This window comes from Meleagris gallopavo, chromosome 3 (assembly GCF_905368555.1).
Source record: "Meleagris gallopavo chromosome 3, MGAL_WU_HG_1.1, whole genome shotgun sequence".
Classification (NCBI taxonomy): domain Eukaryota; kingdom Metazoa; phylum Chordata; class Aves; order Galliformes; family Phasianidae; genus Meleagris; species Meleagris gallopavo.
This window is the reverse complement of record NC_139406.1, coordinates 34,072,933-34,088,202: the sequence shown is the minus strand read 5'-3', so window position 1 is coordinate 34,088,202 and position 15,270 is coordinate 34,072,933. Positions and strand designations below refer to the sequence as shown.

At 35.1% G+C, this 15,270-nt stretch overlaps 1 protein-coding gene across 1 annotated transcript in view; it reads right to left on the bottom strand.

Moving 5' to 3' along the window:
• Nucleotides 1-15,270, bottom strand: part of GABBR2 (gamma-aminobutyric acid type B receptor subunit 2) — a 444,892-nt gene that overhangs the window by 228,325 nt on the left and 201,297 nt on the right. The window contains exon 4 of the mRNA XM_085220593.1: nt 3,684-3,785. Within this exon, the coding sequence (XP_085076719.1) occupies nt 3,684-3,785 (102 nt within the window). The remainder of the gene's footprint in view (nt 1-3,683; nt 3,786-15,270) is intronic.

The following is a 15,270-nucleotide window of genomic DNA, read 5'->3' as shown; positions in this document are numbered from 1 at the left end:
CTCAGGGATACTGCTGTGTTAAATGGAGAGTATGAGACCGTGGAGTCAAGCTGCCTGGGAGTATCTGGCATAATATCTTTATTTTTTTTTTCCTACAGATTTATAATCTATAATTTTAGTTGGTTAGTCAAGTAAGGGAAACGATAAGAGATTCCCATTCTTTACAAACCATGCAGATATCAATACAATGATATATATGTAAAAGGAAATCATTTAGGAAAGTCTGCACAATAGCTCTTCATCTTCTATACCTAACATTTTTCCTCCGTGCGTGGAAGATGAAGAACATTCAGTACGATAAATAAGTTCAGATCCATTTGAAGCAAGGATTGGGTCTGGTCTGCTGACTCTGATCTGTGGAGATCCTGAAGCTTCAAATTCTTGTGGCTGCACATAACTCCTCAATAAATCAGGTAGATTTTTTATTTTTATTTTTTTTTTCCATATGGTGAAGGAAGGCTGCAAAGCAGTTTATCAGAAGTAGGTTTTATTTCAGTGGTCATGGCTCTGAACATATGTCCGTATTATAATCTTATGTAAAGATAAACATCAGACACTGGGACATAATTTTTTCCTTCCCTTAGTCATATTGTTAAATCAACTATTATTATTTCCTCGCATATTTGCACTATTTCTTTACATCAATCCCTTGAGAACTGATGTAAGTTAATGCAGCACAACTCTCATGTAGGGTTCAAAGGGATCACCCAGTGGAGCACAGCAAGTGCCAAGTATTCTTCTCAAAGAGTTCTACATTGATTGTATAGAACTAATGCATACCTGACAGAATGTTTTAAGTCATGGAACAGGGCAGGTGATCAATTAGATGATTCAAAACATCATGGAAGGAAGGCAACTCAAAAAACTGTGCTTACTTCAGAAGACAAGAGTTTAGACCATTTGCCCTATAGTGAGCTGTCATAGTTATTCTTCCTAGAATAGAACAGCTGCAACATCAGCATTTAAGCTTTGCCCCTCAGTAAGCAATACATATGTTTCCACACTTTGAACTGAAGTTCAAAAAAAAAAAAAAAAAGAAGAACAATAAGATTGCATTTAACCATAGCTGTAGAGGACTCACCATAAAAACATATTTTATAAAGACAGTCCTAAAAGGAAATCCCTCTCCTGTTTCCTTCTTCCTTACAGGTGAGGATATTATTCATCCACTAAATATGAAGTGTTTTTGATACTACTGGCAGCTGGCACAGTGAACCCTGAAGAGAGTGCGAGTCAAGATATCTAAGATGATCTATTGAGAGATGAAGAAAACATTGCCTACTCCACTGCAATTTTTAATACTCCAGATATGAGGCACTCTTTAACCTCTTCAGCTTTTGAGTTCCGCACATTATGCTGGAATAGGCTATTTTCTTTTTTCTTTTTCAGCCTGCAGAGCTTTCCTCCTGCAATCACATTTTAATCTGTCTCATTTCTAATGAATAAAACCACATTGTTGTATTATACAGCTTTCCAGAGAAGGATTGCTACAATATCTCATCTGTCAGGAAGAGTCAACGCTTTGGCAGGCTCTTTAAGAAATATCTAAATTGCACTGCTCAGATACTCTGTCATATTCTCTACCATATATCTAACAGTCAAGATGTTATCAATAAATTTACTCTTAGCTGGGTAACTTTACCTATACAGGTATCCATATGTTCTGCCTTCTAAAGGCTTGGATGTCCATTTGCATAACTACAGGTGAGTCTCTAACTTAAGCTATGGAATTACTGATAGAGAGGGTGAACTAGGGGATTTCAGCTCCCACCAACACAACACTCTGACAAATCTTGATATCTATGTAAGCGCATGCATGTCACTCAGTTAGACTGAGGCTGCATCCAAATCTATCCTTGGCCTAAATTTTAAAAATTTAATTAACTTTATTGTTAAATGGAGATCATGTTTGATCAGCATTCAAAAAAACCTACTGTATTTGGGAAACTAGAAGCAAATTATTCCATTGAACTTGAATTCATATACTGCAATTTTTTTTTTGTCTGGAAGCAGAAGTGTTGATCATTCAAGAAGATGATGCATGCTTAGAACCTCACAGCATATTTAAGGTGACGTACAAATGCATATCCTTCAACATCCCCTTCTCTGAGCTACAAAAAATGAGTTTTAACAATATCCTTAAGTGTAAATTTACTTTCTAACTGTGATTTAAAGAAATTGGAGTCAATATGTAGTAAAACTTAAGGTGTTACTGTGGAAAATATAAAAGATATCATAGTAGATATTTCTATTTTGTATTGCACAAACATTCATTTCATTAATTTAAATGTACTTACAGAAAGAAAAAGTATTTCATGTTTGTTTTTCATCACAATAACAGTAAGCAGCCACCAGTTTACTTACAGTAAATTTATATTTCCTTAAAGGAAAGAATGAACATTTTCAGAATTGGACAGGTAAATTGTGCCTGACATGTATACCTAAGGACAAATGACCATATAAAGAATAAGTGACTGTATATATATATGGTTATTAATTTTTGTAATTAATGATTTTTAAGAGGAAACCAAGGGATAACTTTAATATAGTTTGATAGATTAATCTGATCTTTCCTATAGATTAAGATTAAGATTTAGATAGCTGTCTTTGAATTTCTTAGCTTTCTGATACCAGGAGTTAAATACCTGGCCAAAAATGTTGACTTTGCTGATAACACATACTGGAGTCTTTTCAACAAGAGATAAGAAATACAAACTTAGACCAGACAGCCGTGAATATATAAACATGATGTTTATCTAGTTATACTTTAAGCATTCGAGCTTGCATCTCTATTATGCAAAAATAATAATGAAGCCTTAGTTTACCATGCTTCTGACCTTTTCCAGTTAATCTCAGTAGTGGCCTAAAACTATATAAGCTGATATCTTTGTTTAGATTTTAGTATTTAAATAGTGTTCCATTTATTAGGTTTTTTTTTTCTGCCTTTCTACACATATTTAAATATCTGCAGGGTTGAGGCTTTAATTCTGTACTTTATATACCAGATGCAAGATAAGATTTGATTTTCACTATTTAAAAATGCTTTCTCTTGCAGCTTGAATATTTTTTTATGCTCACATGCAGTGTAAGATTCATATCTCCAAAGTCTAATTCATGATTGGTTGCACTTCATAATATTGCTAAAATATCGTTTTAATTTGAGCAGATGCCAAGAACCTAAAAAATTATTACAATAAGAAAAAGATGTTAAGATGTTATATATATATATATTCTGCTACCAAATTTAACTTTCATTTCTTTCCTACAATTCATATGCAATAATGCAAATGATTATAAGCAAATAATTCAATCTAGAATGCAATGAAGTTGATGCAAAGATACTCAATGCTTTCTCTACATATAATTCAGCTTAAAAAGGCTCTGAGTCTAAAACTTAAGAACTTTCTCACATATATGACTAAGACTGATGCTTTAGGTACAAATAGTAAGCCAGCAAAAACTTGTTTTACTTTCTGTCCTATCTGGAACTATAAAAACCTTTATTACATGAACATTTATTGAATTAAGCAGAAGTAGGCCCTCAAAATGCCATTTGTTAACCTTATTAACTACATGCTACAGTATTCTTATGCAAATTTTCATTTATTATTCCTCTTCAGAGGAAAAAAAAGTCAAATGTCACAACATAATCAGTACTTTATTTCTCAAGCAGCAGCACATACCTTAAGCTTCTTTACACTTGTGCAAGGGTCATTGGAGAAACTCTCAGTATCTGAAATTTCAATATCTTCACCATACAGGACACCAGTCAGATCATTCCTCACCTGTCAGAAGTCGAGAAAAAGGCAAACTAGTAAACCGAAACTCAGTGAGAAGGAAGCAGATGGACTATATTCATTAAGCAATGGTTTAAACGATGATATACTTGTTCCAATTCTTTTCAATTTCATTTGAAAACTGATCAAGCCCCTTATTCTTTTACCATTATAATCTATCAATCAGTCTACTGGATCAAAAGCTTTTATTACGTATGATGAAAAATGCATAGTGGGTTTCTGCTTTGCAACGTGGGGGAGGACAATGCTTGTGAATTTCCAGTGGTTCTAACACCAGAAGTTTTCATGCAGCCAAAGCAATTACTGAGACCGTATAAAGTGGAAAGACTCATCAAGAAAACTCTTACATATTGTTGATTCTGTGGATTGACTTGAAAATCTTTGCAGTTGGCCCTAGAGGGCCAATCTAGTGCATCTTGCTTAGAGGTTTATAAAGCCTAATGAATTCCTCTGAGTCCTCTTTCTTTCTTACAACATGCATGTTTCCATGGAACAGCATGTTTTGCTTAAAGGTGACATAAGCAATCGTTATAAACAGATTTTCTCATCTATTTTATAGTGGCAAGTCTTTGTCCTCTTTGAGCTGCCTAAGAGCACAAAGAAGCCAGAAAACACAAAACAATATGGTTACAGATTTAGGGTGTTTTTCTTATTTTCTTCTCCTTTTTTTTTATTTAACTACTTCAAAGTTTTCTATCTTAATCACTGATGATTTTCCTCCAGCCACACGACTCCAAAAACAGAGCTTCACATTACTATTCCTAATACATGAGCAAAATAATTTTAGCTGGAGATAATATGGTTACAGACTGAAGTGAAGAAAGAGGCACTCTGATATTGGTTTAATAAAATTATCACCACATCACCACATTTATTTCATTGATCGTCTTTTTTGTTTGTAATAATATCAGAAACAAGAGAAGCAAATCACAGTGTAAGAGAAATAAAGAACAAGCATCATATAAAAACACAGGAAATACAATGCTTGGAAAAGAAATATATGTGACACTGTATAGGAAAACGTAGGACTCTATAAATTGTTTGCTGATACTTTCCAATAACCCCCTGTATAGAGCTGTAGAATTATATCTTTTAAATCTCTCTCCTAACAATCCATTTCCTTAACCTCCTTTGAAAGATAAACATGCACACTGAACAATCAGAAAACATATGGTATCTATTTTCGTGGACAAGAAAAAAAAATGGAAATGGTATATACATTATACAATAGAATATGTAGAATGCAATAGAATCTGTAGAATACACAATAGAAACTTCTCCATTAGAATTTAGATAAATGTAAAATTTATATTGTGAGAAAACATTCTGGTCATTTGAAAACAAGACCCAAGATTTGCTGCATTTCCCCTGCAGAAAGCCTATCAAACTCAGGATATGCAGTAAAATTTAGAGGGTGCAATGGAACATGATTTTTGACAGGTGAGACGTCTCAGTTCAACTGGAAGCTTTACAAACTCATCTCTTGATTATCCTTCTGCTTTTCTTTGACGATTGTAACTGTCTCACAGATCTATGCATGTTAGTGATTCTGTTGGGCGTATTTTATATTTGTATACTACTGAGAAAGAACAATGTAACTACTTTTGGTGCTTTACTATTAGATTTTAGCACAGTTCTTTGTTAAAAGGAGGACATTTTGTACTTTCTGAAAATTTTCCTTTAAGATGCTCGTGTCAAGTTTCTTGGTTGACTGATGAAGTACATCCTAAATAACATTACTAGAATTACTATTTATTGTCTTTACGGTTTTGAACTAAAAGAGGGGAGATTTAGACTGGATATACGGAAAAAGTATTTTTACAATTAGGGTGGTGAAGAACAGGTTGCCCAAAATGGTGGTGGAAGCCTCATCCTTGAAGACAGTCAAGATCAGTCTGCTCTGAGCAGCCTGATCTAAGTGTAGATGTCCCTGTTCATTGCAGGAGAGTTGGATGAGATGACCTGTGAGGGCTCCTTCCAACTGAAATAGTTGCATGATCGATTCTATTATTTCTTTCCCAGCCACAGTTTCATCATAACACTTTTAGCCATGTTTCCAAATTATATTTTGTTATATTATTGTCAGTTTTTTTTACAAGGACTAGGAAAAGTGGACAGATAGACAATTACTTTATTAACAGCTAATCAGCATTACAGAAGTAACAGTCAGAATGTGTACGCCAAGATTGGAACTATATCCTTCATCCTATTGTGATGTTACAGTTAGCTTTTAAGCACAGTCTGTGAAAGAGTACTCACTGACCAAAACAAACGAACGAACAAACAAACAAATAAATAAATAGTTATTCTCATAGTATACTGGTAAAATGAGTGATGTTTTCGTTTCGTAATCCCATTAGCTGCTCCTTATCACTAAATCACAGAATGGCTTGGGTTGTCCTTGTGAGGGACTTTAAAGTTCACCAGTCCCAGTCCTCTGCCAAGGGGCAGGGCTGCCCCCCTACCAGCTCTGCTGCCCAGGGCCCCATCCAACCTGGCCTTGAGTGCCTCCAGGGATGGGGCACCACAGCTTCTCTGGGCAGCTGTGCCAGCACCTCACCATCCTCTGAGTAAAGATTTTTTTCCCAACTTCTAACCTATTTTTTTTTTTTAACTGTTTCAGTTTAAAGCCATTCCCCCTTATCCTATCACTACCAGACTGTGTAAAATGTCCCCTCCTGCTTATAAGTTCCCCTCAAGTACTGGAAGGTCACAATGAGGTCTCCCTGAAACCTCCAAGATAAAGAAGCCCAATTCCCTCAACCTTTCATTATAGGAGAAAAGTATTACCATACACTTCATTCTTGATACAAAGTAAAACTGTGTTTCTGAAACAGATCAATAACAATTGTAATACCAAATGAAAATAGACTTCTGTTGATCACAGTTTAGCTAATATTCAAAAACTTCCTACTTATCATGAAAGTTCACTACAACTATCACATGCTGCTTAGAAGAAGTAGATTCTTCCTTTGTACTTTCCAAAGGTATAGGCATACAGCTTGTTATTTCTAACCCATAGTGTTTAACCTTCTGTTATAATCAGAGAGGTGGTTTTTTTGGTTGAAGGCTTACTTTTCTAATATTTTCTCAAGGTGGTTTTTTTGTTTGTTTGTTTGTTTTTTTTTTTTTTTTTGTGAAGAGGTTTCTAGTAGTTTCTGCAATCTCAGGGAGACTGGATCAATGTTATTCACTTGAACTGACCAGAATATAGCTGATTCACTCCTACTATCTTTTTGTCAAATTAGATCATAGAAAAATGATAAAAATTAAACAATGTTAAACTAGATAGGCTTCAGAGGAAGCTACAAAGCTGACACTTGATGAGAAAATTTATGCATTCACACTGTGCTAGAATTAGTTCATAGACTTTGCAGTTGAGGTGTTCATTTCTTCTAATTGAAAGGGGCTTTCTTATGAACCATAATGATTTTATTTTATTATTATTTTTTTTTTCTGAGCAACACTTCTTTTAATTCTGCTATTGAATATTTTTTTTTCCTCCTGCTCTATCTTTTGGAAGAATAAAACACTGAAAGAGCTCTTGGATTTCCCACTGAACTAGACTTTAAGCTCCCAAAAGGCACAGTTTATTGGAGCTGGTGCCAGAGAGCTAGAAACTCTTCATTTCACTGCCACTATCGAATATTGCCTGTTTTGTAGAAGAGTTTGTTGTGGAGATCTTGCCAAAAGAAAAATGCTTCTCCTTCCATTACCACAACCAGATACCCAGATACTGGGAGATTCATAAGAATTTACACTGCTGCCATTGTTTTTCTAAAAAGCTTAATGTTTTTTTTTTTTTTTTCCCCCCCCCTTTCAATACTGTGATCACTCATCTGACAAATCTAATCTAGTGCTTTAATCTCAGGGTATTTTTGCTATATTTTTCACTCTTTGCTTTCTACTTACTATGTCTGTATTCTTTACCTCCTAAATATTCTAAATATCAGTTGACACTATTGGAATTGATATTTCACTCTACTACATTTTTAATAGGTATAGTCATCTTCAAAAATTTTTAGGGGATAAATATGCTTACCCAGAAATAAGCTCCAAAAAAAAAGTTTTTTAAACGCATGTAAGGAACACAGTTGCAGGAAAAAAAAGATGGCCCTTGAGCTTGAGGCAAGGGATAAGACGCAAGGGAACTGGTTTCTATTCCTCGGTCTGCCAGAGCTGTTCCATGGTACAGCTCATGACCTAAATAAGATTTTAAAGTTTGCTACCAACTTTGGCTGTATTTCTTTTCTCAATGTGGACGGTAGCAATACTTGCCTACCTCATAGCTGCTGTATCAAATTCAGTGATGTTTGAGAGGCAAACAACAAAGTCCCTGACCCTGCACCTGTGAAGGAAGAAATACAGGGGTTTTGAGGAGCCAAGAATTCACATTGAAAAGGAAGAAATGAATTTCTTTAATCTCTAGAAAATTGAGAGAGTAGACAGAATTACTAAATGGGCTGTACAAGCAATCAGTCTAGATGAGACCAAACTACAACATTATTATGGCCTGTATCAGGAAGTTTATGTATGGGTTTACGTTTAAGGAAAGAAAACAAATGTTGGAAACCATATGGGTAGGCTGCTCCCTAAGAAAGAGGAAAGCAAGTGCCATTACACACCAACTGGACCAGGGGCTTCCCCTGCCAGGGCTCCATCTCTCAGTGCTGTAGTGAGGGGAGAAGGACAGGTTTGGAGACAACCATCATTTTCTACCATGAGTCTAGACCATCAGACAAATTCAGAGTCCAAGGTAAAGCTGGAAGCAATCCACATGTCAGAGACAGACTTGGGTCTGGTGAAAGAAAGCTGGGTCATATATAGTTGGTGGTTGTTGGGTCGGTCCATACTGAGAAGACAGATCTGAGGACAAGCTGGAAAATTAGTCTGTGTGTTCGCGTCAAGGCACAGCTGTGATGGAGACAAACATGAGCACTTCTACAGAACAACTGGGGCAGGGCCTGGAGCATGGGGAGATAGGGTTGGGAGAGCCCTGGTCTACTGGTCAGGTGCAGAAAAGGGCTATTGGTACTTTCAGACCGCTAACACTAGATTTCAATTGTTGGCATGTTTTTGACTTCCTGTATGAAACAACAGTGACACACATACTTACTATATTTTAGGTGGACAGATATTACTGATTTCAGTGGGATTATTTGCACAAGCATGTTCTCACCAGAAACACGTAGCTAGTATCCATTTTGCCACAGTACTTCATTTTTATCATGACAATTTTATCCCTCTTCCTCACAAAATAGTAAAGAAAGGAGATATTCCCAATGAATAATCTAGTGGTGATAGTTTAGATTCAAGTGTCTACACTGATTAATATTTCAAACTAGGTTTCACATTAGACATTTAAAGGTATAGTTTCCTCATTTAATCCTAACTGCTAGCTACAAAATAAAATTAGTAATTTTTAGATTAATCATACTACTTTTCTTTTAATGGCTATTTTCAACGATCTTTTGGTTCACTGAAGCTGCATGTATGTACTGCAAGCTAGGTCCTTATTGTTCAGGGCAGTCTAATCCTATCAGATATTGATCATAAGGGATTTCTAATAAAAGAGAACTAGTCAGATCATATGGATTATGCAGTCAGATATTTTACTAAGATTTTACGCTGCAGAGATTTATACTATGTACTTTAAAATGTAGTATTGTCAGCATTACAGAATAGAAACGTATATGTATAAAATAAGTGCATGAATTAAAATGAAATAAGCCATATTTTATCATTATGTTGACCAAGCAGAAATTGCTAATAATTGTAATGGATAGATTACATCTCAGGATATACAAGGTGTTATAAGCAAACATTACTGATATTTCCATAGCGATGAAATATCACTCACAATTAGAGGTTTAGGAGAAGAGAGATTGTGCAGTGCTAATACTTCCCATTACTCTTAAAAATAGGATAAAATTGAGGTATTTCATTGATATAACATTTGGGATTGTAAGAAAGAAAGAGCAGGTAGAACCTAATTTTGAGCAAAACAAAATCAAGAGCATGGATAAACTGAAAGAGTAAAATATTTTAGATATTAGGAATAGAGACACACATCATGAAAAATATATTTTTTAAAAAGTATCTTTTTGTGCAAAAGAGAAATACCAATGGAAATGCATTGGATTTCCCTTTTTGTTATTGAATGAGATTTCACATAAGGCTTATAGAATACCTTATATCTGATGCTTATTTAAACATAAGTTTCTATAAAGTCGAGATAAAATATTATAATTTCTCCCTATGTTCACCAAGGTAGAAAATTTTTATTCTTATGCTTTTTGGTCACAGAAGATAACAGTAACAGAACTCGCATGTTATTTCCAGTAGCTGTAATAAAAGAAAGGAACAGTAATTAAGGGCTGTTTTTGTAGGGGAGAATGCCCCTCTGCTGCCATCTGTCACATGGCAACAAAATGTAACGGAATATCAGTGGGAAGGTTCAACCTCTACTGCCATACCACCAACATTCGCCTCTGATGTCACAGGCCAATATCATAAAACAGGAGGCATTACATTTCAAGTAGCCCTTGTAAAAATAGTTTAAGATTTCAGGAACACTGATTAACAGAACTGAAGAAGCAGTCATACACAAAACACAGTTCTGGTTCCCTGAATGTGATATTCCTTCTAGAAAACTGAAGGCTGTAAGGGTTCCCGAATAAATAGAACAACCATTTTTCTAGAAGTTTATCAGACTTGGCTCCTACAGATTGTAGACCAAAAGCAAAAGGTCTGGAGGGTGTAACATTATACAGTAACAGTTTTCATGTCAGGTATTATGAATGTAAATGGGGCCATATTTAGAAGAGATTATTTAATAATTTGCAAACCAATGCCAGAAGTACATGTAATAAGCAGGGAATTAGAACTGCTTGTTTGTTAAAGCAAGTGAATATAATAGGAGCACTGAAAGTTGGTGCAAGCAGACGTGCAACGAGGACTGCTGATATTACTGGAGGGGATACAGAGGCAGAGAAATAAAGGCATTCCATATTGTTGTCTGTGTAATTAAAAATACAGTATGTAAAATATAGAATATATCTTCTGACAAAAAAAAAAGTTTTCACAACTGTTAGTGTATGTGTTTTGATAATAAAAACGACTTTAAAAAATTATTTTTAAAAATGTTTAGAATACATGGGAAATCTGCTTTACATGTGTGATTTATCTAATACAGATAAGGAAATATGGACAGAACAAGGTGGAAAGTATCACACTATCAGAAAAAAAAGTCACAGCTTAGAAAAGTACCATGAGTTTCTTCTGAAGCACAACCTATTACTCCACTCTCTGTAGTGTACACCACTTCTGTAATGGTTTCATGAGGAAAAGAAACAGTGAATATTGAACCAAAGTTATGGACTTTCTCAACACTACCTATATTATTACAGGTGGACTAAATATAGCCTATATCAGCAATTTCTACACACACATATATTTCAAACATATTTACTACTCAGAGTTACTTAGGGGGAATTCAAACAGAGAAAATTGAACAACAGTTATTAAGAAAATGTTATAATTATGAAAAGGTCTATGATGTATAACTATAAAAGAAAGTGTTTTTATGTAAAATTCTCATTGATCCCCTTACCTTCAAAAAGTGTTATTAGGAAAAGGTCAGAAGTGTGTCCTACTTGCATAATTTCTTTGTCCAGCCAAACATCCACTGAGGGAGAACACACAGGTTGTAAAACTACCTCTTGGCTTGTAGGAGAGATTAGTACAAACTATGAGTTTTCTGAAAAGCTTGGAAATCTTTATCAACCTTGGAATTTTTTCATGGTTGTTTCAAATAATCTGGGTCAAGTTAGAAATTTTACCATGTGCTCTGTTGCTGCAGTTACTTCCTGTACTGGGCTTATGTGGCAGGGTTTTGCAGTGGGGTGGCTGCAGGAGTGGCCTCTGTGGTGGCAGTCTAGTCCTGAAGGATGGACTCCACGGTATTAACTCATGTCGGAGAAAGTTCTGGAGAAGCTGTGGGAAATCCCCACAGGATCAGTTTGGGAAGGATGGCACCCTGTGGGAGGGACCCCACATGGAGCAGGGTAACAGAGTGACCATGAAGAAGCAACAGAGATTATGGACAGACCACAGCCCTCATTCCCTGTTCCCCTGCACTGCTTGGGGCAAGGTGGGTAGAAAAGGGTAGAAGGTGTTTTTAGTTTGCTCCAGTCTGTTAGCAACAGCCAATAAATTACAATAGTATGCCTTATTTTGAGTCTATTTTGGACATGACAGTAATCGTCGAGGGATTTCCATGTCCTTATCTCAAACCATGAAATCTTCTTCCATTGTGCTTTCTCTCCCTTTTCTGTTGATGAGGGAATTGAGAGAATGGAGTTGTGGTGCTGATCTACCGATGGGACGGAAACCACCACATTTGCTAATGGTTTAATTGCATCAAACTATGTCAGTATTTACAAAAACTTCAGCTTTCAAGAGTCAATCTGTTACCAGCTGAAATCTATGAATAGAACATACAGTAGGGAATTTAAAAAAAAATGAAATGTTTACCTAAAACAAAATTCAGTGTCATTTTGATGAAAGGGAAATTATAGAAAACATACCTGTAAGAACACAGACAATAGGAAATTATTACTATTTCAGTAATCCTTCAAAATAGCAAACCACGTTTCTCAGACTTCCTAAATGCAGAAAGGTCAGCAATATCATGCTAAGGTTTAATTCTGTACTCTGCATGAGCTATGGGAATATTTATCCTTATTGCAATACACTGCAGTATTTGGGCCTTAGGCTCTTTTGGGGGTAGAAGGACAGGCTTGGATGAGATTTGAGAATAACACAACAATTAACTACCTTTTGTCACTGGGATTATTAACTGAATAAAACCTAACTTACTGACCCAAATTCCTCTTTTCTACACTTGTTAGAGCTACTGATCTGATCTGTCAAAATCCTTCAGCATTCACTCTCTGTGACAGATATCTTCACTTTATTACTTTTTATAAAGCGGAGAAACAAAATATTTTTACATGTATTTCTGAAGCACAATCTTGTTTTGTATCCCCTCTGTATTCTTTCCAAAGAAGGAATGTGAATCTGGTTATAATTATTGGCATCAAGAGTTTGCACTCATTCATCTACACTGCAGATAGCACAGTTATGAGACTATGAGGAACTGAGATACTGTCAACACTTCACAATAATCTCCTTCTTTCTCACTTTCAAGCCCACAATCCAAAAGGTTGAAATCCAGTTTCAGTAGCAAGTACTCACAATGGGGACTACATCCCTTCCTTTAGATCTCCTCACATTATACCTCGCATTCTTATTAACACAATTAATATCCTCCAAGCTAAATGAATTGCTACACAACCTGGGGAATGTGAGGAAAAAAAAATCTTCCCCAGGCACCCTACACAAAAGACTTTTGTAAATACAGTCTGTAAAGTACTGGCCCAACCAGTTCTCCTTAAAACAGAAACAATTTATATTTCATCCATTATAGCACTCATGTCTATATTCTGATCTTTTATTATTCTGATATTTTACGCTACTTTGTACAGCGCTGTAAAATTTCTGATAAAACTTGATAAGCTAAATTATATTGTATTGTAAATTATAAATTGTATTTATAAATATATAAATTTATATATTATATTGTATTGTACAAATACAAACAAATACAACTACCGTCTTCTTTTTAAATTATTCTGGAAATTAATTACTCAGTGAAGTAACCTGTGACAAAACATTACTCCAGAGTATAATGTCATTCATGGAACATTCATGGAAACTCTACCAGCAGGCACAGAAGTAAAATCTTGAAAAGACCCTGTATTAAGAGCTTAATGCTATGGTGAACAAATGAAACCATTGTACAATACATTTAGTCCAGCTTTACTTGTACAAAAGATAAATCCCCTTAAAAGTATTTTCATCAATTGTGGAACAGACAATATTGAGAACACTGAGTACGAAAATGGGTCTTTGATGACTTGGTCCTACCAATGGAGTACACAGTTCCATTCAAGACTACTGTACTTCCTTTAAGATGATTCTTGGGTAAAAACACAGATTTGTTAAGAAACTGAAGCTCTACCAGGTTGTGCTTAACATATATCAAGAAGCTGGTAGTAAGTATTGAATCCATAAGGCTAGCAAAATGCCCTTTACAGCCTAAATACTTAATTCCAGAGAAAATAGAAACATAACAATATTTTGATAGCTAAGTCAAGATACTACTGGCCAAAGATGAAGTTCCAGTGGTAGTGATCTGATTCAAGCAGAACGTGGCATACTATTGCTGTATAAGGTACTGCCAAAAGCAATTTAAGATCATTTTTAGAACCACTTCAGACATGCTCTCTCCTAAGGACTAAAATAAAATTTCATTGATGTCATAGAACAAGTCAATAACTTATATGTATGTTCACATGGAAAATGTCCAGATAATAAAATAATACAAAGGAATCTTTTTATCAAGAGATTGATTATGTATTGCTATTTTGTAGCATAAAGTATGCAGAAAGCTAATAGACAATCCAAAATTATTTCTGATGTTGAAATAAAACAGAACTACAGATGTTCAAACACTTTGAACATCTCCAAATCTTCTACATCTTAAAGCAGAATATTCATATATGAAGTTTTCTATGCCAGAAGAAGTAGGCCAGGAAAATAAATGGTACAGTATTAATGCACTTCATACAGGCTTCAAACACACTGTAATGTAGGATTTGCCCTAAATAAGAGATAAAGATCCAAACATAATTTGATCTAACTAAAGTAAAAGTAACCAGCATGACTCATGTCATGTCAACATTCTTTTTTAGGCCATCACTGCATCCATCAGTACCAATTAAGGTTTTTAAAAAAAAACACAATTTTTCCTCCATTTTATCCATTGAATCAAAATCCAGAGTTTCTTGACTAGTCAAACACCTATTTGAGGAAGAGACATTAACCTTAAAAGCACTGAAGTATCAATTTCCATAACAGACATCTAGGCAGAAGGAAGCAGCAACCATGTTGGAGTTGTACTGTATGGAAGCTACACACTCATCTTTGACTGCTGCTGCCACCAGATAAGGAGAGCATTGACCGAGATCATTCTGGAAGATTATAAATCCTTTTTCAAACCTCACCTCAGTCTGCCTATTAGTGAAAGCTTTCTGAAGAAATGTCTTGTTATTATGTTCTGTTTCCAGCGGAAAAAGAGGAGAAGCAATTCTAGAAAATGTCAGAAAGGCACATGAAATGGAATTGGATTACATGTGCAAAATTAATGACATCTAACATTTAATTAGCATCATAATGCCATCTATTGCCTGAGGAAAAAGGATAACATGAAAAATAAAGCTGAGAAATTCAAGACTAATAAAAGAAATCCAACTATATAATACAATTCTTTACTACTGAAAAGTATTCTCAAGAAGTGTCATGCACTTGAGAAAAAATCCAATTGTACTTTTCAGGAAGCTCAAGAAGT